The following is a 26,612-nucleotide window of genomic DNA, read 5'->3' on the forward strand; positions in this document are numbered from 1 at the left end:
GGGAAGGAGAAGCAAGCTCCTGGGGTTCCCCATGAGGGCTTCCTCCTGGCCTGTCTTGCCTATTTTTACACTAGGTGTAGGCAGGCACTAAACTCTCAGGTGAAGCTTTCTCAAGAATGTTGTAGAAGATGACAGAGAAAACCCGTAAGCAGGGCTGACCTCCTCACCCTGCAAAGAGGATGCACGTGCTGCCTCTGGAGCAGAAGGCCCCACTCTCCCAGACTCACGGCGTGACCGTGGGATGGCAGGCTGACAGAGCTCACAAAGGCTCAGGCTCACAAAGGTTATGTGTCCGCAACAGAGGTGACTTCTGCAGACAAGATTAAAGCGTCCAAACAGCCTTTAAAGCAACCCAAGGTAGAGCTGGTTTTCCCTCTCACATGACAGAATTGTGACATTTCCAGCTGTTTGTTCAGCTGGATACAAATTGAGAAAAGACTAATTCTCGACTGCGTGACTTCACCTCTTCTAGCTAGAGACATCACGTGACAGAGACAGGAATTTTTAATTTATCCCGCCTTTGCTCCATGAGACCAGAACCAGGGGCTGCGCTGCCCCTCCTGGGCTGCCTATTCTTGCTTTCCCACATTGACGGGGGATTTTGGTAAATGAATCTCTACATTTGTCAGTGTCAAAGGCTTACTCCTTCCATAGGTCCTATCAGTAAGTCGTAGAGCGCACGGAGCGGGGGTTTGGTGAAGGAAGCCTGCCTCCTTGGAAGAGATGACGTTCCATCCTTAACAGGAGACATGGTACTGCTGAACAGACTGGTCATGCTCTGACAGCTCCTGTGGACAAAAGACAAGCAAGGGGTTAGTTGCAGAAATCTGAGGTCCACTACAGGTTGCCCTGACTTACGCTTGCTGCCACTCCTCCGAACGGCTCCATGAAGTCAGATGCAAGAGCTGACCTGGAGCCCGTTTCCGACATCCCCACGGACAGAGCTCTGCACGTGCTCTCCTGGCATTACCAGCCACCAAACACCATCGCTCTGAGGAGACTGAGATGGCACGGCTACAAAAAGTTATTGCCCTGTTGAGGAAACGATGTTGTCCCATTCTGGTCTCACTAATCACAGAATCATAGAATGGTTTGGGTTGGAAGGGACCTTAAAGATCATCTAGTTCCAACCCACCTGCCACCCAGCAGCTGTGCTCCTCAGAAAGGTTATCCTTGGCTTGGTGCCATGAACAACCATTTTATGTGAAAAGGGTAACTTTCCAGAAAGTTTTAACAGGTGGGCCTTAAAGAAAAGGCAAGGAGGGAAATAAGATATTGAACAGCAATGGCAGTGCAAGGTCTGAAGTGTAACCAGTCACCACTGGGGCTGTCCAGTAATGAACACAATCTCAAGAATAAAAGGCCACCCATGAGGCAAAACATGCCCCATTGTCCTCAAGGTGCCAAATGCATTTGATGGAGGGTTCCATGAAATCCCAGTCCAAATCATACTCTGATGCTGCTGCGCAGAGAAAGCCTCCCTCCGTTCTTGGTCTCTATGAAGCACAGCACTGTTTTGCCTCTCAGACACCTTCCAATTCTATGTCCCTTTGCCAATTTACACAAGAGGAAAGCAGCTATAGTCTCCTGATTCATGACCAAACTCACACGCTTTGTCAGGACACCAGTCTGCAACGCCCTTTTTTAAGAACATTTCCTCAGAAGAAATGCCCTGTCTCTGTTCGCTCTTTTTACCTCTTGCCTGGATCAATTCTCGGCTATCAACACAGAAAAGAAATAAAACCAGAAAATACTTGCACATCCAGGAAATCAAAAGAAACCTCAGCATCTAACAGATATGTTAATCAATGAGATACATTAATAGTTGGCTGCATACTTGCTATAGGCATATATATTTGTATGTATGCATATATGCCTACAGCAGATACATACACACACATATAGGCACAGTGTCTCTTCATACTACCAGATCAAGTCAATATGCAGGAAAAGACAAGGAGAGCAAAAATATTGCACTCAAGTGCACTCCTTCTACCACTGACAAACCACAGGCCTCTGACATACCCCTGACCTTTTCTGACACATACCAACAGACAGATTCAGCAAATTTCTTTCTCCCCTCTCTTTCTCTCCTCAGTTCTGCAACCAGTCTCCAGCCCCAGCTCACATCATGTCTAAACCCCACTCTCTAAAGAAAAAGCGATGTTACCACCCACGCTCCCCACTAACAAGGAATTTACATCTCACGGGCCAACAGGAGCGATTTAAGAATGCAAAGGGAGGCCTGGTGTCCAGCTGCCCACGCTCTCCTGTGCAGAGGTTCTGGTGAAAGTACAAGCACGCTGCTGCTATTCAGAGCTGCTGAAAACTTGACTAGGTGACAATGCCAAGTTCACTGCAGGATCAGCATGGACCCAGCACTGTCTGCTCCCCTCTGGACCCCTCTGCCCAGCCCCACTGCAGCAGCAGACTGAGCCAAGCACGCTTTGCAGTGCTTAGTTGTTTCCATAATTTACATAGCATAGATTTTAAAATCAGATTAGGAAATAAAAACTGTGCTTTCCCAATCTTATGCATTTCTAGTGCCCTGAACCCCGTGCTAAAAGCACATCCCTCCAGTATATCCTGCCTGATATACCAGTCTAGAAGGGCAGGGACACTCCACTGCTTACCTGGGAACCCGTGAGCGTGTAGAGCTTTAGCCCAAGCACAACAGCCCTGACCTTCCCTGAAGTGGCTATTTGCCAGGAGGTGGCACTCGCCAGCCTCACTGGCTGTATCGAGCCATTTTAACGCACTAATTTATTGCAGGGAATAGGGGCTTGATTACTCTAATCAGCAGAGCCTCCTTCATCTCGTTTTCACAGCCAAGCAGCTCTAGATTTATTCCTTCACCACTTGGATTGCTTTTTATTTGAACAAAGCCAAGGGAGTATCATAAATCTTTCACATCTCTTGCCAGTGTGTTTGTGTACACAAAGAAGAGTGAGAAAATCCATAGAGGGAGGATGGACAGAGATCTTTGCAGCCGGCAGAGCAGACCTGGAGCCCTGGCCAGCCCACTCCCTTTCCTCCCAACCCAGCGCGAACAAAGGGCTCTCCAGGTGATTTCAGTGTGGCAAGAGGGAGACTTGACTCTTTTGGGCAAACACCCCTTCTACAGAGCACCAGTGCTGGCTTCTGGGAAGCTGCACTGATCGTTTCTACCTTGTTCTTGCAATGTAGAGGGGTCTCCTGATTTCTGGAACAGTAAAATCTCTCATTTGGAAGCCCCTGCGCAGACTCTGCAGTGCTGCTTATTTATAACCCTTTGTATAAGGCAGTCTGACCTGCAGCAAGCAGAGGAAACAGCACAAACAAGGGCTTAGGACTGCCTGCACGTATCAGCATTAACTCTGCTTCCACCCTTTGTCTTGGAGATGCAGGAACAAAGCAATGATCCCACGACAGCCTCAGAGAAAGGGGGAGAAAGCCCATGTCACGCAAGCCTTGAGCTCAGACTGATTTGGCCCACCACCAGCCTCACAGAGCCTGGCTCTGCTGCAGAGGATGAACGTGGCTGGGCCCGGGCAGGAAGGAGGGGTTCGTATCGCAGCCAGCACAGAGCTGCTCTTGCCTTGGCACTCGCTAGGACTCTGGACGAGTCAAATACTACTCATGACCAAGCACAGCCATTCCGGAGGGCTGGAGTCAGACTCACTGCTGCAGTGGTCTGACAGCCTCAGGACAGTGGATATCCATCAGGCCTGGCATTCTGCAAGCCTTCCTCAAAAAGACCCTTCCTAGAGGGGCAGCCCCGAATCCACGTTCAGGGCCTTGACACACTCAAAATACCAAGCTGCGGGAAGCTCCAGAAAACATTCAGATATGAGCTCCCTGTGGATGCTTTCAAGGATCCACAATTATCTCCAGAACCCACCAGTGGTTGCACAAACCCACAGACCACCCAGCACTCTGCTTGTGTGGTCTGAGCTTGGGCAGCTGCAGCACTGCACCCCGTACGGCAGAGAACCGGGCAGAGAGAGACTCTCCAGCCACTGCTTTCCTATCCGCCTTCCAAAGACCCCGCTTGGTCCTGGGCCAGCCAGCATCCCTGATACAGCCCTATCGCCCCACTCCGGAGGGGGTCAGCTGCTCGGGTCTCTGGGGCAAGCCGTCAGGCCCCGAGGGCGTTAATAGGCATCTCCAGGGCCTCATTTTCTAACACGGGACCTTAACAGCATGTGCAGTTCCTGCACGTGAGGGAACTTGCACTGGCCCCAAGCCATGCAAACTCCCTTGAGGATCTCCAACATTCAAGCACAAGATGTGAACATGCACTCAGGCCCTGCAGGAGGAATGCAGGGCCTGCCTTGGCAGTAGGGAAGACAAGCTCTTATTCTCAGCTCCAAGCAGGCCCTGCTGCTCTTTGTCCCCTGCAGTGCAGAAGCCAAAGCAAACAGACACCATACCTTCAGTCGCTGCTTGTGAGCCACAATTTTACCATCCTCTGAAGCACTACAGCAGCAACAATCCACGCAGCATTGACCTACAGCTACATGAACTCACTCCAGTACTAGGCTGGCAGAAAAGCCATGCACAAAGAGGAGGTGAGCTGGAGTCTGGAGCTGCAAGATCATAGCTTACGTTCTTGCTAACCATTCAATTCTCTTGCTTAACCAAAGTAAGAGCTCACAGTTCCCTGCTAGAGCTCTAGGCCAGTGCACAGAAATGCTGTCTGCTCCCATTTTATTTCTCAATCTGCTCTCTTTCATCTGCTTCCTTCCTGAAGCTTCAGGGCTCTTGCAAGGATGTCTCCTTGCTGTCCCAAGCTCGGTGTGCTGCATGCCAGGAGCAACACCGCTATCTACACAGCTTAATCATAAAGAACCACACAGTATAGCAAGAGGCCAGCTGATGCTTTCTACAGTGCCCTTCCAGACTCTGTGGCCTCCGGTTTGATCATCTACGGGACTGGAGCAGATGTCAAGTACAGGAGGTATTCAAAGGCTTGGGCAGGACCACAGCATCTACTCTGAATCCAGGGCTCAACAAGCCAGGTGCAAAACAGATGTGGCAGCATTAGTTCTGCCACTAGAGCCCCTGGTATGCCCCATCCGCAGGTAAAAGGTGGGCAGGCAGGCCATACAGCAGTGTCTTCTCATTCTCTTCACCTCAGTGCTCGTGGTGAGAACATCAAAGACTTCGCTGCTTCTAGTGCTCCTCCTGATGCTCTTGTGAGGGTGCTTTTAATTAAGTGCCCACGTTGCCCCACCCCTGAGCTTCTCCTAAAAGCTGCAAACTAGTTACCTGAGAAGGCACCTGAGGTAAGCTCCTGGATGTGGGTTCAAGGTCATGCACTTGGCTCCTATGGAGCAGAAGGACACAGATGCTGCACAGTTGGCCTCTGCAGCGTTCCTGAGGATCAGCATTCCCTGGAGCAGAATCGGATCATATTTTTCCCCTGTAATCCTAGGGGCATTCCCCTGTCCTTCTAAGCCTGATGAACTAGAAAAACATCTCAGTAACCCTGGGGATCTGCCTGTTTGATCCCGAACTAGCAAGTACTCATAGTTCACCATCAATGCAGCAGCTTGAACAGATACACATGTGGATTCTGGAAAGAAAAACAGGCCAGTTGTTGGTGCCAGCAGGCAGCGCTCAGTTTCATGCGGATGCTGTTTCAGCTCACAGGCTCCAGCGATGGCTCACAACACTGCAGGCTGATCACATTTTCTTTTCCAGCTGAGAATGGCCTGGGGTATCCTGCGCTCACAATCCAGGCTGCAGCACAGATCTAGCCAGAAACCCTGGGTTGCATCACGCAGCCCCTCTCCACTGGGGGAGTGGTAACACTGGAAAAATTCTGTCTTCAATTTTCATTTCGAACGCTTGCCCTAATCAGCACAGTAATGCGAAAGACTCGGACCTGATCAAGTTGTAAGAGGCAGAAAATGAGCGGAGACTGTGCTGCTAGCGCACAGCCCTGCAACTCTGGAAATGCAGCATCTTCCCGCTAATTAGTACAACAGTTAAGATCAACAGAAACAAGTATTTCCATAGTAAGTGTGTAGCAGAGAGCTCCAAGCTCCACACCTCACAGCAGGGACAGAACAGAGATCCCCTGCAATTGCTCAGATAGTCAGAACAGCGCTTGGCCAGGAAAAGAGCAAATTCGAAACGGCTGCCCCTCAGGACAGAGTTATCAGTTCACAACTGCTGACAAGCCCTTGCTGGCTGTCACCTTAAGCTATCAAAGTCACCTAGAAACACAATGAAGATGCCACCCCCTCCATCCCCCAAACCAAGCTACCGAGTTCTTAAGTGAAATACATAGCCCTATCTAGGTCTCTGCCTGTGCCCGGGGTCCTCCCTCCCATCAAGAGGCATAATGATGCTTTCAGTCCTTGTCCTGCCTCCTTCCTACTGAAAATTTCTATTTCTAAAGAAGGAAGCAATAGGACCCCATGCCCTTCCAGGACCTGGCAGGGCTTCTCTGTCCCTTGCATCCAACACTTGAGCCTGCAGAACAAAACCAACCCCCAACAGGCCCCCCATCTGTGGAAGGCCACCAGGCACTCGAAGCTCCCAGGCTGGATGCACATGCAACACTCCGTCAGGAGCAAGATGCAGAGCTTTCCTGAGGGAGGGAGAAATTCTCACTGTACCACATGAACACAAAAGAAAAGGACAGAAGGGAAATGCCTCTGCGCCCCTCTGCTCAGAAGGGGAGAGTGATGCACAGTCCTAACATATGGACCTTATTCCTAAGAGAGATGCTTAATGATCCCTATACCTCCATGCTGTGAAGAATGGATGGTTACTGCAACCGTGAAGGACAGTAGAGTTTGCTGCTCTGTGCCCCCACTACTCAGGGCAACAGGGAGACCACGAGCACTGGCATCGGCTGCACCCTAAACTTGCAATTTAGAGAGAAGCCCATCACCAAGACGTCTCATTCTGCTTGCTGCTCCCCACAGTGCAGTGCTGTATTCTCACCTGTTCAAGAGGTTGTTCCTGCTGACCATCCTCAGGAAGCCAGTTGGATCAGTCATGGAGTTCAGCTTGTTATTCATCTCCTCAAACTGTTGGTCCATGATATCCCCAGCTTCACTCTCAGTCTCGCTACTGGCACAGGCTCTGCAGGGGGAACAGCAGGGTGAAGGAGTCGTTGATGCAAGACAGAGCAACAGCTTTGTGGCAAATGCTCAGCCAGTCTGAGAGAAATGTTTTTCAGACACAACCTCAACCAAATGCTAAAGTAAAATTTTCCCTGGATTGCATCACCTCCTCCTGTTAGGCATACAAGAGAGTAACAACCCCATTCCCTCCTCTTCTCCTAGGCATTCTTCAAGGTTTAGAGTGGCACATGCTGATGGAAATACAGGACCCAAATTCCCATGCACTGCAGTCAGGGACTTTTGAAGCTGTAGCACAACACAGAAGAGCTGAGGTCTGCAGGAAACACCAACTCAGCCCTTGATTTGCCTAAGAACACGTGCTAGTGCATCCTTTTCGGATTTCCACAATAACTCCCAGCTCTGTATGCTTCCTTCACTGGCAAAGCACAACACAAAGAAGGGAGCTGTGCTGCTGCTCCTGTTATACAAACAGGGAAAGCACAGAGAAAAAAAATTACTCTATCAACGCCACTAGGACAGCAGCAATAGAGAGAAATAGAGCCCAAAATTTCTCAATTTTCCAACAGCCAAGAGCAGGGCGGGGGAGAGGGAGGAAAAAAAAAGGGACACGACAAGGTTGTCAACAGCTGCCCCCTGCATGTTGTTCCTCCAGCTGCAGGCATGCTCTGTTTTGAGTCCTGGCACAGTTTTGAGTAACACTCACAATGAGTATTTGGAGCTCCTTGAAGAGGCAATAATCTTGAGTTCATGAACCCAAGAGAGCAGGCCACATGCCCTCCCTAAAGAGAAAAGAGTCTGTCCCAACACAAGTTCAAGCAGACTTTAAAGTCTCTCACGCTTTATTTTTTTGCAAGTACCCGTTGTTTGTCAGCTTAACTAGACCAGCTGAAAGGAATTATTTCTAGCAGAAAGCAAAGGCTGCAGTGTGGAACTGAACACCACCCCAGCAAAATCCTGACGACACATCCCATGACAGCATCCTTTCCTCTCCAGGAGCAGAAAATGGGAAGATGTGCACCTCCAGAGATGCAACAGTACCTATAAACATGCTTACAGCATTATGGAAGGCAACGGCACTTAAATCTGAACACAACAGCACACAACTACAGTGCACTTAAGCAAGCTGTGAACTGAGCAGTCAGAGTCAAACAAAAGTTTTCACATGTATGCTACTCATATTCAAATCCCTCTGTTCTTTGCTGGCAGGCAGAGAACAGGTTCCAGGGACCGCAGATGACAGCTTCTCCTGGGGGTCTGGTGTGCTGGAGCGTGGTGGCAGTCAGCAGTGCTGGAGGGAAGCACCTGACCCATGTGTGGAAAGAGTTTCCAAGCAGAACACGACGTTCACCCACATGGAACAGACAAGATCTGTTTAATTCCCTGAGTGTGATTTTGAAGTGGGGAAAGAGCTTCTGTCTGTGATCATACCACACCAGCCCAATGATCTCAGAGACAAGCATTAAACCCAGAATCCTTAACCAAAAACATACCGCTACCATCACTACGAAGAGAGGAGGAAGCTGACATCACAGTAAATTAAACTCATCCCAGAACCTAAAGACTGAAGGACTCTGTGAATGAATCTGTGGTGACAAATGGTTAATGGAACCGAAAATAGTATCTGCAAACCTGTTACACGAGGCATAACTGCAGATTTTGGTTGTGTATACGCCTACCTAGAGAGTAAGATTCAACCATCAACATGTGGAGATAGATGTGATCTTCTGAATCATGCAACCCTGACGCTTTAAGAGAAGGGTAGGTGGAACCAATTCAGTCTGTTTTTTCCCCCTCTTGTCCTTCCTGTCAGTATTTACACCTTGGAGGGAGCAACTCCATTCTCCCAGAAAGAACAGAGAGCTCACGGTCCACATGCACATACAAGACAAAACGACACGAAGCATCAACATCCAGAACACATCTGCAAAACCCAGTGAACGTGAAGGGTGGAGGGAGTAACTTTTGACATTTCCCTTAATGGGAATCATGCAACTCTTTCAAGCAAGACTTGAAACACGTAACTCGGAAGGTGTGACTGAAGCTAACAGAAGCAAAGTCTCAGAACAGATTTTATGTAAGAACCCAAAACCCCTAGACACGACCACCACCAAAGACAGGCCATTTCTTAAATGTACCATTTGCAAGTTAGCTACATGCTTGTAGCTTCTCAGGGCTTTAATATGAAGGAAGCGACTTCCCTGTGTATGTCTGTTCCCTTATGTTTCAAGGACTCAGCTGGCTGAAGGACGCTTTGCTCTTTCTCAGAGTATTTAATTAAAAACCCTAGACTAACAAGCAGTTTGTTACCGCTCACAGTGAAATGAATAATCCAATCAGCTATAAAAAAAAATATTTGCTTCCCTTTGGAAAGCCACCTGTACAGTCATAAAAGGTTGTGCATCTTTTCAAAGTACAAACCCAAAGTGCCTCCAAATGAGGCATGACTGTAAATCCAATACACACAGATGTGGGAATCACTGGAGATGAGTCAGTTGTCACCACTTCTGGTTTCCAACTGTCTCAACGTTATGAGTTAAGCACACACCCAACCTCAGCAGCACGTGTTTTTTACGGCGCTCAGTAGATGCAATCCTGCCAATGCCCTGTGAGACTGGTGCGTAATTTCACAAAATGGCAAGCTCAGACTGAGTTCAGGACAAAACGCAAGCCCTAATATAAGTCCAACCTGATTGCTGACTGTAGGCTTGCTGTGCCAGATCCACCATTTAGGCTACCAACAGCAGCAACTCACCTGTTCACGCTCAATATCTGTAACAGACACTGCCAGTATTTCAGTAACACTTACAAGGTCTGCATGAGCCAACTGCACCCCCGGATCCCCCATCTCACTGGATGACTACAGCTCGTCCTCCCTCAATGGCAATACTAAGGGCTCAGTGACCCTCCGAAGTAGCTTCCAGACTCCAACGTCGTGCTCAGATAAACAGGATCAAACACCACGTTCACCAGAAGTTTTCAGAATAGTAGCATAGATTTTTCAAGTCGTTTGTATCTTCCATCATCACTTACAGATAATCAGTGTTGTGGTTACAAAAGTGTTTATAGATAGCAGTAGAACAACCAGAAAGGAAAAGAAAATCATTGTGCAGGAACAAAAGCCCCCAGGAGAAAAATTAAATCTCAGGCTCCATGCCATTATCTATCTCCTAGCTGCAAAACCACACGGATCACTCTGACATCACTTCCCTCCTTGGAGACCAGGTCAGTGAAGCAGAGAAGTTTTTTTCTAGATACACATTGTTCATCTCAACTCAGACACCTCTTTTGCCTCTTTCTTATTAACTTTTCTCTCTTGTCTGGGAGACCAATGCATGGCTCATTTTAGGTTCTTCTGGTTTGAGAAGAGGTTTACTTTCCTCCTTCTTTGCAACCTGGCCAGGTCAATAAATATCAGTGTAGAAACTATATTTGTACTCATCCAATCAATAAATAAAACCAAATACCACGAGAGATCATGAGATTGAGTATAAATAAGCAAAAAAGCCTGCCCTGTGATAAATTAATAGGATAAAAAAAACGAGGAAACAGTTGTGGGACATATCTGAGTAATGGATTGGAGTAAGATTCCTCTCTCTCTGCTGAAATTCATCAGACAGATTAATTCACTGTAAATTATTTACTCAGCTATAGCCACAAGGGAACATATTTGGAGGGGGGTGGAATTCCTATGGTATTTGCAGTTTTTCATAAGCAAACCTTTGAAAGGGAATTAATTACACTGGAAACTAAGTAGGATGGAATCTGCCCACATACAGTCAGACATGGGTTCTGCCTCCTCATCAAATCTATAGCTTTATTACCCAGCCTATGGCTTCAAACCTTATTTGCACGTGCATATAGAGTTACTTGGCAGAAAAACAGCCGTGGATACAAAAATAAAGCATTTTTTTCTGTCGTGGCAATGAAAATTTGCCCCTACTCTGACTCTCAGCTCTCAGACTTGTCGGCCGATTAGCTCATCCCAGACTGGTATAAATCGCTGGGAGAGTGGGCAGCAGGATGCCAGACCCCCCTCCCCAACTCACCGCGTGTAGTAGGAATCCACTCCCAGAGCCTCCCGCACACTTGAGATGTACTGCTCCAGCGCAGAGTTCGTCGTTGTTTGCAGGGTCACGCTGTTGGCTTCATGGAATTCCCCAGTGTTTTCTGTCAGGCTGTCACCCAGATAATACTCATGAAATTTCAGAATTCCTGCAAGGCACCAGAATCACGAGGTTATTTCTGCAGGGCAGGAAGAGTGCTGCCAGCAACTGTCTAGGAAGGTGGGACAGCCCCCAGCATTTGGCATTTCCAGTACAACTGGGGCAAAGCGCTCCGTGCCATGTCTCCAGAGGGCTTTGCCAGCATCCTGCATTACAGCCTTGCTCTGAAAATCTGGTTTTGTACTTTGCAGATGATGGCTCAAAGGCACAAAGGCAGAGCAGTGCTTTTATGAGATGCTCAGAACGCATTTGCTATTGCAGCAGTCTCATATAAATTATAAAACAGATCTTACATACAAACATCTACCAGAGTAATTTGCGTTTCAATAGACGCACATGAAAAATACCTATTAATAGCCTCTGATCACATAAATTGAACAAACAAGGCTCAAATGCTGAACAAAAGTGTTATTACTACAGCAGAACCTCCTCACATCACCCAAAGATTTTTCATTTCACCCATATGCATGAAAATAGACTATATACAAAGAAAGAAAAAGATGGATTAATGCATAGTAAAATATTAAAAGATAGCATTTCACAATGGGTAAACCAGACAAAGGACACTCACTGTTTTGTTCAGAATTCAACTATTACTGCAGATAAAAACCTCAGACTGGCATATCCTTCCTGATGTAATTAATTCTACAGCCTGTAATCAACAGTAAAACGCTGCTCTGGATGCTCTGCCTTGACAGCATAAATTATTAAACCAGTTAAGAAGAGTGAAGGAATAAAGCAATTCCTTCTGAAGCAACAGCAGCAAATATAGAATCAGCGAGGGGCTCTCAGGGTACCATCTCAGTGGGATAACGAGGATCCTGGGCTGCCACTGAAGCTCTTCCCTCTGCCAGCACTAACGAAACAAGAGGAGGCCACTGTGGCTGGGCTGGAGTCACTACTGAAGAGCTCCCCAGCAAAGCTGCTCAAGTGGAAGCACCACAGTCGCTCTCCTTCCCAACACCTGACAGTGCTCTGGAGGAGGCAGTCACAAACCCACGTACTTGAAGAGTGCAACTGCTTTTCTACAAGAGCCAGTCTGGGCAGGGAGGAGACTGGTCATGAAGCCTAGGGGCAAACCCTACGCTTCTGATCCGTATAATTTTAGTAAGCTCAGCTTGATATTAATAGTATAGAACTACTGGCATTTTACTGTGCAAACTACAGGCCTGAAGAGCGAATTAGTGACTGGAGGCACAGCAGGACACCACCATCTTACGCTTATACATGCAACACTGCAAAATGCCCCTGAAAACCAGATCCTCCAACCACTGTCATCCCACCTGAAGTCAGGCACGTGTGAATGTTTGCTTCCCTTCCTGAAGTATTTTTGCTGCAATCTAAATAGTGCTTTTTATCTCTTTAGCTTTGTCATGGTGAAAGGCTGCAATTATTAAATTATATCCAGAAAGAACTCATGAAAATTTACAGTCATCGCTTTATTAGATAATGAACAACAGCTGTCTGCAAAAAGCAATCCTCTTCAAATTAATCCTCCTTGCTCCTCTGTGATAAGTGTTTCCACATTCATATGAGGAGAATTCAGAGGATCAGGCAGTTCAATGGCATATCAGGAAGCGGGGACGCCCTTCTGTTTTCTGCAATCCACTTCAGTGAATAAATGTCAAAAGCTTTTGGAAGGATAAAGCACAGAAATATAATTAAAGTAGGGATTCTTGTGCATAGAAGATTCTGACAGAGCCAACATACTTGGAATCTCATTACTGCTCTGCTCTGCCCTGTGGGAAATACACACAGATTGGAGGTTGAAAAATGGAAATATTAAACACGTGAAACATTTCCATCTCCAGGTGAACATCAAAGCCCTGAATAAGCACTTCTGTGTCATTACTGCTGTGGCTATGCCACAGTTTTCAGTCTGTTCACCTCTAAGGAACTAGATGGAAAGGATTCCCTCGCAAGTTCACTCTGGTCCCAGATTCATTCCTAGCTACAAAAGGTACAATTCTCCCTTTGTAAGGCTTGTTCACAGGCTCTCATCTCCACAAAGGACCTCACCTGCCCCAGGAGCCAGCAGCCAGCTGTACAGATAACCTGCAGCCAGTGAGTAGTAGAGAACAAGTCCCCTCTGGCCGTTCACTATCTCCAGGACCTGGTCAATGGTCACTGGAGAATAGGGATCAGAGTCCTGCTGCCCAGTCTGGCGTTCCACGAGCAGGTCAGCAAATGCCCTCGTTCGTCCTCTCTCTGCTACTGCCAAAGCTTCATCATGGTGACCTGAAAAGACAAAGCCGTCCCTCAGATCTGACACCAATGTGGTCTGCAGCGCAACGTGCAGGAACAGGGACAGCTGCTATCCCAACCCGAACTAAAACCTGGGGAGGCAGGGTCACAGCACTTATTTCTGTAAGAGTAGTCTCTGCACTGGAATACAGTTCCACAGATCATCTTGGCTGCAGGCAATGACACGAGACACGGGAAAATGAGCCACAGAAAGGCAAATGAATGGAGGAAGCAAGAACGAAGATCCAAAGGTGCCTGAAACCCAAAGCAGGAGACCCTTATTTCTGTCCTGGCAAAGAAACACTGTGCTGCGTTGGACAGATGAGTGAAGGATGTGTCATGAACTGCCTCCCCACAACTTCAGCTGAACTCTTGGCACGAGCTTTGAGTTCAGACTCAGCATATGATGGCATCTCTTACCGAGACTGACAAGTACTCGCTGCAGGGCCTGATAGGAGGATGTCTGCAGGTCGAAGAGAGACAGCTTGTAATCTGTGCTGAGCTGCACCTCATGTCGGATGGTTTCAAACAGTGCCGAGGCCCGGTACAGCTGGGAGGGAAAACAGCCACGGTGACTTCCTTACAGACACAGCACGAAGCACTGCCTGGGAGAGCTGGAGGATCCAGGGCCGATGTACCCTCAGCAGGGGAGCTCTGCCTCAGCCAGCCCCTGGTGGCAGCATCCCTGGCAGAGGGGAGACGGCTTCGGATGGAGCAGGAAGGCACGTGGGCCTGAGTCAGCTCACTGCATTACACACCCTCCCCAGGATGCACCAGGCATTGCCTCCCCTGAGGACAGGAACAACCCAAAGGGCTCGGGGGACACAAGCCCTCCAGCATGGGACAGACCACGGTGTACCTGGTGCTGAGACTCCTCCAGGTTCCCACTTGCCCACAGGGAGAGGCCGAGGTCGTGGCGGATTTTGGCTTCATCCTCTCTGCGTCCCAGCTGCTCTGCTAGCCTCAGTCCTGCAAAGGAGTCAGAGTGAGGGAGGGCCAAAGGGGAGTAGGGGCTTTGGGGGGCTGTCCGGCTCAGGGGGGCCCGGCCTCCCCGGCTCCAGCGGCAGGAGGCCGAGCAGGGCAGCGCCAGCGCTGGGCAGCTGCTGCTGACACTCGAATCGGCACCAGCGTGAGAAGTGCCTCAGCAAGACAGACATTTCCACGGACCAAGACGTCCCTGAGTGAGGTTAAGGTGCAGTCCCCACAGACACACACAGGGAGCCCCTATCAGGCAGTTCTACTTTTAAACCGTAAAAGCCACACAGACAAACAAAATCACACTGAGCTGCCAAACACTGCCAGAAAGACACCTCTTGCCACGCTACTGGCTTGTTTCCCACCAGCTCTCCCCAGCCTTCTGGCAGGCTCCGCATGGTTTATGTACTGAGGCAGAGCAGAGGGCAGGGTCCTGGCGTGAAGGACCTGCAGCTCGTTTCACTTCCAGCAGCACCTTCTGTGTCGTGCCCCCTTCCACCACGCTCCAAACCTCTCACCTCCGTGGGCCCTGCTGACGACACGGACGCCTCCTCTCAGGCACCCCAGGTTTCCCATGGACTAGGAGCGGGGGCCCTGGCCACGACCACGCAGCTCAGCAGCAGCCAGCATTTGCAGGCTTTTCAGGAATTCTGTGTCACACCAGGAGAAGGAGCTGTGTTTAATTTCTCCCCCTCCAACTTAATTGAATTCCCTCAGCATGCTGGAATCCTGCCAAGGTCAGTTTCAGGAAAACCAGACTAACTGATGTAATTAATCCTTTGGCTTCCAGCTTCATACACTCCAGCTACGCTGCTCATCTCCTCCATCAGAGCACCACCACCTTCAACAGATGCTGCTCACACGCTGGAATCCCTTGCAGCAGCACAACTCACAAGCCAGCGCCGGCCCCAGCGCTCAGCAGCAGCAGACGGCTTGTGGACACTGAGGGCTGAACCTCCCTCACCTCCCTGCCAAACACAACTTGTTTTCACTCACAGCTTAGAGGATGCTCACCCACCTGGTCTCACTCCCACCTGTACACAGAAGGAAACGCAAGGTGGCTATCAGCAAGGCACACACTAACTTGAGACCTGCTCTCAGGATCAGAGAGATCCATCACGACCTGATGTGGTTTTCCCAGAACCCGTTCCTGGCATGCAATGCTGTTCAGGGAGAAGGTTCACACCTCGAGGCCCAGGCACAAACGAGCTTTATAAGGAGACTCTGCCAGGTGCAGCCTGGATCCAAGCTCAGAGCTAGCTGAGACACCCCCAGGAAGGCGCAGACCATGCTTTGCAACGCTTTGTCTGCAGGACCCCAGGAAGGCTGACTGGTGGGGCGTGCTGACCACAACCGCCTGCCTGGACAGCTACTTACACAGATGCTCAACAGTAGCTACGCATGTCTGCAACAGCTTTTGCATCAAAGGTCCCTGTCAAACACATCCTCTTAGTGCCACGCTCGCAGTACCTCGCTTCTCCCCATGCCTTCAGGCCTCCCTCCTATCCCCGCACCTACCACCACACGCTGTGTTGCATAATTCAGCCTCTTACCTTCCTGCAGGTACATCACAGCCTGAGAGTAGTTCTGCAAGGCATGATGAGTCCTCCCCAGACTGCTGTAAGACACCGTTTTGGCTACAAGGTCGTTCATTTGCGCTGCAATGCTGAGGTGCTGCTCCTGATAAACCACCGCCCTCTCGTAGGTGCCCAAGGACTCGTAGGTCAGGCCCAGGTTCCCGTAGGCCCGGCCTTGGCAGGTGGGGTTGTTGGTCTCCTCCGCAATCTGCAGGTCCAGCTGGTGATACTGCAGGGCTGTGTCGTACTCCCCCATCTGCTGGTAGACCCCGCCAAGGCCGCAGGCAGCATCGCTCTCCAGAGCTCGGTCCTTCATCTCTCGAGCAATGTTCAGCTGGCGCTCCAGGCAAGAAATGGCTTGCTCGTAGTTGCCCAGCTGGCTGTGCAGGCTCCCCAGCTCCCCGTAAGCCTGCGCTTTGTTAAATGCCTCCCCCAGCTCGTGCGCCACCACAAGCCTCTTCTCAAAGCACACCAGAGCCTGCTGCAAACTTCCCATAGCCCTGCAAAGGAAGAAAACAGCAGCATTTATTTTGCCAGTATTTTCTTGAAAGAAGATGTTTGGTCATTTCCTCTAGAGGCCAGCTCAAACCTTTCAGGCAGAGACAAACGCTCCCCCCAGCAGACATCCCCAGCACCTCTCAATCAACCTCCTTCTTCTGCCACCCTATAAACCTCTCTTCCTCTCAAGGCAGAGCAACATGAGCTTCATTATTTGAGCCAGTAGCACACTCCTCAGCACCCAGAGGACTCTGTTACTCGCTCCTACGCCACATCCCCGTGCACATGTACAACAGCCACACAAACACACCCCACAGTAACACAATGCATCCACCTGCACTTGTACTTCACTGTCTGCCATTAGAACACATACGCAGTGCTCCTTACCTGTGCCCATTGCCCAAGCCCCGGTAGGCTTTTGCCTGATCTTGCATACGATTCAAGCTCTGAGCCACAGACAGGTACTGTTCATAATACTTTATAGCTTCCTCAAAATCTCCCAGAGCCTCGTAACAATCTCCCAGGTTCCCATATGCTCGGCCCCGATCTAACACGGATTCATTTCCACTGAGCTGCTGCAGCATGGCCAGCTGCTGTTCAAAGTAGCCAATAGCTTCCTCCATGACGTTCATGTTCATCTTGGTAATGCCCATGTTACCATAGACTTGGGCTTCTATGCTGGGGTCCTTCAACTTCTGCCCAAGCTCCAGCTGTTCTTCATAACACTTGAAAGCCATGGTGTACTTCCCAAGTGACATATACACTGCAGCAAGGTGACCATGTGCTCTGCATTCACCTGGCATATCTCCCAGCTCCTGGTACACCTCCAGCTCCTGCGTGTGGTAACCTAAAGCCTTGTCACACTTCTGTATCATTCTGTATGCAGAGCCCAAGGCTGCATAGGCACTGGCTTCCAGTCTCCTGTCTTTAACATGATGGGCCAAGCTCAGCTGCTGTTCATAAAATTTTATTGCACCATTTACGTCTTTTTTACAGACAAAAATATCCCCCAAGTTCCCCAGAGCTCGGAATTTGGCCTGGGAATTGTTCAGAGACTGGGCCAGAGACAACAGGTACTTCTGACACTCCTCTGCTTTGCTGAAGTCCATCAAGGCTTTGAAGGCCAGGCCCAGGTTGCAATAGGCTTTGGCTTGGCTCAGCTTGTCATGAAGATCCTTCGCTAAGGCAAGATCCTGCTCGTAGTACTTAACAGCTTCCTCGTAGTTCCCAAGGCAGTAATGGGCATAGCCAAGGTTATGGCAAACTTTCCCCTCCCCTTCCATGTCCTGCAGCTCTGGGGACAAGCGCAGGTACTGCTCGTAGTAAGGGGCTGCCTGCACGTACTCTCCTCGTGAGCAGTGGAAGTTGCCCAAATTGCTGAGGGCCCGTGCTTCACTCTGGATGTCTCGCAGCTCCCGGGCAATGTTGAGATGATTTTGGTAGTGCTGCAGAGCACGGTCATGGGCACCCAGCGCTTGATAGGCAACGGCCAAGTTCCCGTGTGTAGATGCCTGAGAGGCACGGTCGTTTACTTCCATGGAAATCTGCAGCTCCTGACGATGGTACTTGACAGCCTGGTCATACATGCCGAGAGCATTATAAGCGTTGCCCATGTTGCCATAGGCCCGGCCCTGGGCCGCGTAATCGCTTAGCTCCTGAGCGATGGACAGGTGTGTCTTATGCAGCCGCAGGGCAGTGTCATAGTCGCCTTTCATCTGGTGAATGATTCCTGAAAAATAACAGAAACGGATCAACAAAAACATCCCTCCGTGCTAACCCTTCTGCAACACCTCGCCAGGCCAGGACGCTCCTGCAGCCCGGCCCTCGGCAGCTCACGGCCTGGCCCTTTCTCCAGGCCCTCTACACCAGGCAACCCCGTCCCTTCCCCACAGCACCCTGACAGCTGATGTGGGACAGCCCTTCCCAAGTCAACTGCTTCCCTGCTCCTGACAGGCAAAGCCCGGAGAAGGGGCTTGACACGTGAAGCACAATCACAACAGCCGGACAGTTTGGCCTTATAAAATGCCCATTTTCTTTTTTAATTATGCTACTTTTTTTTTCATCAGTGATACCTGGTGACTCCAGAGCTCATACTCAACACACTGAGCCAGAAAGCACTTGCATTTGTGTTTCAATTTCAGTCAAATCATCTTGTACTTGTTATGAGACACAGGAACGGGCGCTCTGAATCTGCTAATGTCACAACTTACGCTTCAGTGACACTCTGTGCTAACAATGCATGCGGCTCCTTTGCAAACACTCATAAACAGGCCTGGAGATCCAGGAGCCACTGAAGGAGGCCATGCAAACAGTTACTTGATCCTGCAGATTCATCACAGTTATTTGATACCTGAAGACAACTTCAAGTCTTTCCCTGCCCCTAAAAGAAAACAGCTTCCAATTTCCACCTCCATATCACAACCAACACGCTGACGGGGAAGAGACGTGGAGGGTCAGGAGGCAGCTGCCTGCCCCAGTCACCGGCAAGCGCGGAGTGCTGTGATCAGGCCCTGTGCATGAGCCTCCTCTTGCTTTGTACTTTTAAAGCGAAACCTGAAGACAGAGGCTTTCCAAGTGAGCCTGGAGCGTGAGGGCTGAAATTTGCTTTCCTGAGGCAATGTGGATCTCACAGATCCATTTTTTAAACTGACGTAGAATTGAAAACCCAAGTTCCACGACATCAGCCTGAAGCATTCTGGCTGGATTACCTGTATTTCTATCAAATCAAGTCATCCAAAAATTCTGCTCACTTTCCTACTAACATGAGCCTTCAGGAGAAGGCAATTTAGAAAACATGAGCAGAACAAAACAGGATCAAAACAGCAAATGCTTGGCTGCTGCTGACAGTTCGTTTCTCTCCCCCTGCACTGCAATCGTGATCAAAGCTAGAGCTCACGGCAGGAGGGACTGGCTCCTGGTGTAGTCCAGCTCCTGGCCAAATCCTTCTTCGGCTCCAGCGAGCCTGCGGCTGTAACTGATCTGCGTTAGCTGCTGCATCTCTGGCTGATGCATGCTGGTGTTTCCCTCTGGTATGAGGAGGGAAGGTGGTGGCAGCAAGGATGGGACGAACTAAGCTAAGTGACCCCACGTGAGTGTTTTGGCCTCCACGTCCCACCTGGAGACATGTCCAGTGCGGGGGCTCGGTGGGCAGCCGCACTGCCACACACAGCAGAGCGCTCATGGGAAAGACCACCGATTTCTGCAGAAAAAACACAAAGTAATTACACGGGGAGGAATTGGACTGGACACAAAGCTAAGTTATATAGAAACTTCAAAAAACAGTTACTGTGAAAGCGTCCCATTGCTTCAGAAACTAAAAAAGATGGAATTAGCTAAATCTTTCCCCTGGAAACAGCAAGAGATGTCCGAGCTGGAAGCAGGCAGAACCAGCGCTGCCCCAGGCAGCCCACGCTCCCAGCCCTGTCTCCCGAACGCTGTGTCCCTGCCAGCCAGCACCTCGGGGTGCCTCGGCTCCAGCGCAGGCAGCCAGGCCCTGCCCAGTGAGACGCAACGCAGCAGGCCCCGCGGTGAGAAAGCTGAACACACGGCTCACTGAAAACCACCTCTGAAAACCCAGAGGTTTCCAGAACGAGGGGACGAGCAAGCTTTTCCTAATCTCTTACTGCTAAACAGACAGACTCCTCACGGAGACAAGACATGCACCACTCTCCACCTCCTCCAAGGAATCAGGTGTGGGAAAGCATTCAGCTTGAAGTGACCACAGAAGGGAAAGCAAGGACAGAAAACAGGTTAAAAGCAAATTTGAGTTCAGCTGACTGCCTATGTAACTTGTTCTTTGATGACATCCCTCTTAATTAAGAGTTAGAAAGAAGAAAAGAGGACATACCTTACTAAAAATTTTTAGTGGTAACTTCAGCACAAAGGAATCGAGTGCTACCCAAGATGTACCGATGAAATGCAGTTAAGAAGCACTGCTGACACAGAGAAGGATGGGATGATTATGGAGGAAGGATTGGACAACCTTGTGTACCAGAGCAACACAAACAGGGTGATGAAGTTCAGCAATAAACTATGCAAAGACATGCACTTCAAGACTACAAGGGCAGGGAGCCATCATCTGGAAACAAGAAGAGAAGGAGCTACCCAGTGGATTGATGTATTTCCAGTAAAGAAAGACAAATGCCATTCCTGTTGGACACAGAAGAGTTAACCAATTTACAGACCAATGCTGGCGTAACCACAAAGGGGCATCAACCGCAGAAATTATTTTCACCATCAGAGTGCCAAGGCTCCAGAACAGCCCTACAGTAGGACAGTGAAGCAAACAAAAGATTACTGTTAAAATGGCACGTGGATAGTTTATGAATCATGGTATTAGCATTACATGGCATGTGCAGTAACAGGAGACTGGATTCAGTGCCTCAGGAGGCATCTTCCATTTCTCTTAGTTTAATCATAGATTCCCCCAGTAATCCTGAGCTTCTACAGCTTTTCTGGGAGAGTATCTGAGGCCAGCAACAACCACCCACGGGCCAAGGAATCACACCAGGAACACAGACATCCCTTATTCCTGGAGCACACGCTGCCTCAAAAACACATTTTGTTTGCCTCTATGAGTTGCAGTTTGAACTACCATGGTCCCGCACAGCACACAGACCATTTGCTTTTAGGCCACTCTCCCAAAATACACTACCAAATCACGACATCACCAATAATATCGCAGGCAGAAGCGGCTGCTGCAGGATGTGAATGAACTCATCAGCAAGACTCACTATAAAAGCACACTCATAGATCATTTCCTTATGCTTCATTAATCCCAAGTGTGTCACGCTCACTAGGGCCTCCTAAATGACCTTGGATACCAAAGATTTTTCCTTCTCTGTCAAGTCAGCTGAGTATTTGCCAAAATAATCTCCAGTGCTACCAGAGATGTTGATCCAAGGAGGGTAAGAGGGTGGAGATGGAAAAATAAGGAGAGGAACTTTGTGATGGGAGTAGGATTCGCGTCTCAAGGCTGGTGATTCACAGGTGGCCAGAGGAACTCACAATGGAGGAAGAGTGTCAGGGATGCTGAGCCAACCCAGCCTCTCTCCCACTGCCACTTCGTACTACATTTGAGGATAGATAAGAAAAGGAGTACCTGGGGCTGGACATAATAGAAATTCCTGCCCCAGAAAATCAACTTCTCCTGTCCCACGTGAAGGAGAAGGAAAGTGGGAGAGGAAGATGGCAAGTCAGACACAGAGCATGGCTTTGAAAGGCAAATGGCAGCCAGAGAAGTAAAATTCATCCTAGAGGTTAGGGCAACAGGTTACTGAAACATCCAGTGCTGCCGTTCTCTGGAGGGGCTACGGATGGAGATTCACTCTGGGTACTATGTCCACCGAAAAGGCTGCTCTCTGTCACAAGCCCTGCTCAAGCAAATTCCTGGAATTTCATCTAAAAAATTAAGGTTGCTCTTGGGAAAAGAGCAACCTGGTAAGAGACCCCACACAGCACCTCCTGCTATGTTTCCATCATTTGCCAGGGGTAATTACAAAGGACAGCCCAGGAAGGAAAGGTTCTGGCTCAGACTCCAAAATCGTCACCTACCAAATATATTCTCTCTTTGTGCATTCCTCAACAGACAAAAATGAGGTTCGTAGATGGATGGGAGATGAAGGCTTCACAGTTCTAAATGTTTTAGTCAGCCTCTTTACTGCCAAGAAAGGAGAAAAACAGTGAGCAAATGTTTACCAGGAGATACCCAGGACAAAACCAAGTAGCATAACTGAGAACAAAGCTGCGCTCTCCTCACCCATGGAGCCTGCTATCCCATTAGTTTGCTCGAGCTGTCACCCATCTGTTGTGACCACTTAAGGAAGAAAGATCCTGAAACACGCTGTCACTTCAAGACATGAGCATTCTGACTCATTCTTACAGCTATAATTGTTGACTTCAAAGTAAAAGACAGTCTTCTGGCCAGGCAGCTAGACTACATTCTGGAATAGCACACAAAGGATACAGCAGAACAGACCCAAGACATGAACCCAGCAGACAGGAGGGGAGATGGTCGGAGACAGCCTTTACTGCCTTATATACTGTAAAGCACCAAAATTTGCACGAATTACATTAATTCACAAGCTTTCTTTCCTTAATGATGAATACAGTTAGAACTGGGTAGAAACCTCTATAAGACATCAGCAAAATAACCACAAAAGTTACATTCTGCCTATGCAAATCACCAATTTTTCCAATTCAGGCAACAAATCATTAAGGTGAGAGAGAAAGTGACAGACTAACTTTGGAACAGCCTTTGCAGCTCCTGTGCTGGACCCGGCAGGTGGCTACAGCAGAAGCCAAAGGGACCATTAGCCAGTGCAGAACAAACCTCTGTGTCGTGATGGGGTCACAGCTGCACCACGGCCTCCAGCTTAGACTGAGCTAACACCACGCTTGACTGAACCTGCTCTTTCAGAATGAAATACAAACACGCTGAAAGTTGAAACAGAGCAAAAGTGGTTCTGAAGCTCACCAACGTGGTGGGAGAACCACGTCCTGGCCCCTTCCTCGGCACGGACAGGAGAACCTAACAGCATCCACCGTGTGACGCATGCTCTGATGCAACGCAGCTGGCTGGATGAGCGCGCCTGTGAGCGGTCAGAGGTGAGGGAAAGGGGTCTTGGCCGAGTTAGCCAGTCCTTCAGCAATTCAGGAAGAGATGGCCAAACGTAACCACCGTTTTTTGACTCTAATTGCAAAAACGCTTCAAGAGAAAATATCTGGCACCTTTGGACAACACACCAAGCACATGAAGATCGGCATAGAAGTTCTCTTGTAACAGCAAAGAGACGCTAAGCACCAAGGGAGAGACTTTAAACTGTGTTTTATTAATAAGCTGAAGCGTCCTCTCTCCATCGCAATGGGAACCCTGAAGAGCTGCAGAGGCTGAAAAGCCAGCTCTCTGCATGGAGCCTTGGCATTTGGAAACGCCATCTGCTTTGCAAAGGCTGACAACCTGAGACTTCTGGTTAAACTCCACATCTCCTTGTTGTGAAGGGCTTGATAACTTGTGACTTGCCTTCAGTCCATTACCTTCTGCCTACCGAGTCACAGAGTGCGTTATGTCTCCCTGCAGAGCACCACAGCAGCTGGGCTGCGTCACATTCTGTGTCTGTCTTGCTCAGCCCTAGATAGCACACTTCAGAGAGCTTCCATCTAAATCAGTGAAATGCAAACAGAAAATTTCTGTTGCTTCAGCAAAGGGGCCAACTCTAACATTCTGGCTTGGAAACACACATTTAGATACATTTTTTTGCCTGTCAGCATGGTTATTTTGATGAGGTTTTGTTTTGCATGTGGATTAGATGAAAGAGACAATTAAGACTTGACTTTTTAATTGGTACTGGATGCATTTTAAACAACAGTAATAGACTTTCTCAACAAGAACTGCATGTTCTCTTTCTCCAGTATAACTTAACTCTGACAGAGAAGACATAAAAACATAGCCAAATAACAGCTGAAACGTGAGATCCTGCACTCAGAAACCAGGCAAACCATCCTAATACAAAGTATAGAGTAGCTGAGTCAGCGTACCAACTGGAAGTTACATTTAGGCTTAAATCCAGCACAAGAAAAACATTCTCTGCTGCACCAAAACTGCCCCCCGCCCCCTCCCCCCAGATTTCTGGAACTACACGCTGAAAGCATCATTAAATCCAAAGCTGCTGTAAGATTAATAATCGTATTAAGATGAATTTTGTAGTCCCAACTTGACTGATTTTGAGCCAGCAAAACGGTGAAAGAACTTAAACTGCAAGTGAGTACCATGGAGGCTGAGGACCAAGAGCAAGTTGCTTTTCTTTGCAGCAGCGCTTGTTTCATTCCGGGATGATGCAAAGCAACTACAGCAAGAACCAGCACTTGCAGCGAATTGCTCAGCCCATCTCGTCTCGACATTTCTGTGCCAGTTTGTTGGGTTTTGTGATGCTGAGTAGCACAGAGACAGACTACACTGAACATACAGCCAGTTAGAAGAAATGATACAGAACTTGAATTAAGGTCTTCTGCTACAAGAACGAGCTGTGGTCTGCACAATGGCAAAGGGTTCACAAAAACAGGAGGAGACAATGCGGAAAACCCAAGATGGTTCATCACCACATTGATGTAGGGAAGAAAAACAAAACCAAGTGACAGTTTCCATTTCCCCAGACTGCATTTCCTCAGTTCCCTGGATTGGCTCAGAAAGAAGTGGGGCAATTCTCCAGAAAGCAGCAAGCGCTTCGGAGGGGAGGCAGATGAAAGTGGTTCTGATCTCTGGAAGGCTGCCGGTGCTGCTCCGAGCACGTCCACCCCCATTTTACAGTCGCTCACCCTGAACACAGCTGTGCCATCTCCCAGTAAGAATGCCAGCAGAACCGCCTCCACACCCTCTGCTCTGCTCTCTAATGCTACCCATACCACAGGTGCTTTTGCCTCACAAACCTATTTTGCTTCACACATTTGCCCTAATTTGTGTAAAGGAGGAGATTTGCAACACTAGTTAGAAAGCTAGGACTGTTTTGTTTTCTCCAGTTCACCGTATCTTCTTCATTCAGCTCCTGAAGACTCAGCTATTAAGAGAAATTAAGTAATTCATCAAGCCCTTTTCAATTACCTGCTGTTGATAACATCAGAGTACAATTAGCATCTACAAATGAACCAAGTGCCAACTGCCAAGCAAAACCAGAAGCTAATTTACAGCGGGCAGCCTGCAAGAGCTGAGATTCAGGGGCTGCCAGCAAACACATATTTTGTTATACCAGCAACAGCCCTGTTCTGCCACTCCCAGCCAGCTGAGAACACATCCTTAACGACAGCTGGAACATCAGCAGCACAAATGCCGCGTCCCACAGCAGAGATGGAAACGCGTCTTTGGTCGCTTCCACATCTGGTGCTGTGAAGAAGCAGCAGGAATGGACTTCACTTTGATATAATTCAGTCCTTCCCAGCCTGCCAGCAGGATGCCAGCATCTCTCCTTAGAAGAACATAGGACTCTTACGACTGTATTATTTTAATGTGTACATTCTGAAAACAAACTTACTTAGGATTTGACCCATGTACAAGGCAGCAATACATTGACATCCCCAGCTGACCAGCTCCCAGAGAAATGGCCAGGTAATAAACCATGCCACTTCTTGCCTTAGCGCAAGACTTAGTTTTATTTCTGACACCTGAATAGCTCTTCAAATGCACTTTACCTTTTCATTTCCCTTCTGCCATGAGCTTGTGCTTTCTGGTGCCTTTCTGAGCAGGTTAATAATTGAACATGGGATACATCAGTACACAATCTGCCAAGTGCCTTAATTTATGAAGACAGTCTGGTGAACCTTGGGTAGCTAAGAAGACAGCACTCGGCAAACCTCCTGCATCCTGGCAGCAGCTCCGATAGTCACGGCATTCCCTGACAAATCGTGCTCCATGTCAGGGCCTTACCTAGATTGGAGGAGGCTCTGCCTTCAGCAGCTCGGTCCTGCAGGCTCTCAGCGATGTGCAACTGTTCTTCGTGGTACTGTTTAGCCCTCTCCAGGTCCTGCATACACCTAGCTGCATGGCCCAAGCCAGCATAAGCTCGCATCTCAATGGCCTTCTCAGCCAGCTCCTGGGCCAACTCCAACACATAGTTGTGGTAGGACATGGCTTTGTCGAAGTTTCTCCGGTAGTGGTAAGCACTGCCTAGGTTGCTGTAGGCTCGAGCTTCCTCCCGCTTGTTCCCCAGCTCCTTGGCGATCTTGAGATGTTGTTCATGGCACTGCACCGCGTTTTCAAAATCCCCCATTGCAATGTACACTGCTCCCATGTTGCCCAGCTCCCGTGCCTCAGAGAGCTCATCTTTGGACTGCTTTGCAAGGAGGACACACTGCTTGTGGCTAGCCAGTGCGTTTGGGTAGTCCCCAATGGCTGTGTACACATGGCCCAGGCTGCTAAGTGCTGAGGACGCTGCCTGCAGGGATAAGAGAGAAAAAGTAAGTACAAGTACTGACGGAAAAAAAGCCAGATGGCCCCAGTCCTAGAAATCAAAGCCACAAAAGGC

General features: G+C 48.9%; 1 protein-coding gene across 3 annotated transcripts in view; it reads right to left on the reverse strand.

Moving 5' to 3' along the window:
* TTC28 (tetratricopeptide repeat domain 28) overlaps nt 1–26,612 on the reverse strand; it is a 127,529-nt gene that overhangs the window by 17,530 nt on the left and 83,387 nt on the right. For all 3 annotated transcript variants that reach the window (XM_068412216.1, XM_068412215.1, XM_068412217.1), the window contains 9 exons: nt 26,015–26,522; nt 16,987–18,328; nt 16,078–16,601; nt 14,409–14,518; nt 13,970–14,099; nt 13,325–13,543; nt 11,129–11,294; nt 6,940–7,080; nt 644–788 (listed from right to left, as the gene is read on the reverse strand). In XM_068412216.1, the coding sequence (XP_068268317.1) occupies nt 644–788; nt 6,940–7,080; nt 11,129–11,294; nt 13,325–13,543; nt 13,970–14,099; nt 14,409–14,518; nt 16,078–16,601; nt 16,987–18,328; nt 26,015–26,522 (3,285 nt within the window). The remainder of the gene's footprint in view (nt 1–643; nt 789–6,939; nt 7,081–11,128; nt 11,295–13,324; nt 13,544–13,969; nt 14,100–14,408; nt 14,519–16,077; nt 16,602–16,986; nt 18,329–26,014; nt 26,523–26,612) is intronic.

This window comes from Nyctibius grandis, chromosome 14, assembly GCF_013368605.1.
Source record: "Nyctibius grandis isolate bNycGra1 chromosome 14, bNycGra1.pri, whole genome shotgun sequence".
NCBI lineage: Eukaryota > Metazoa > Chordata > Aves > Nyctibiiformes > Nyctibiidae > Nyctibius > Nyctibius grandis.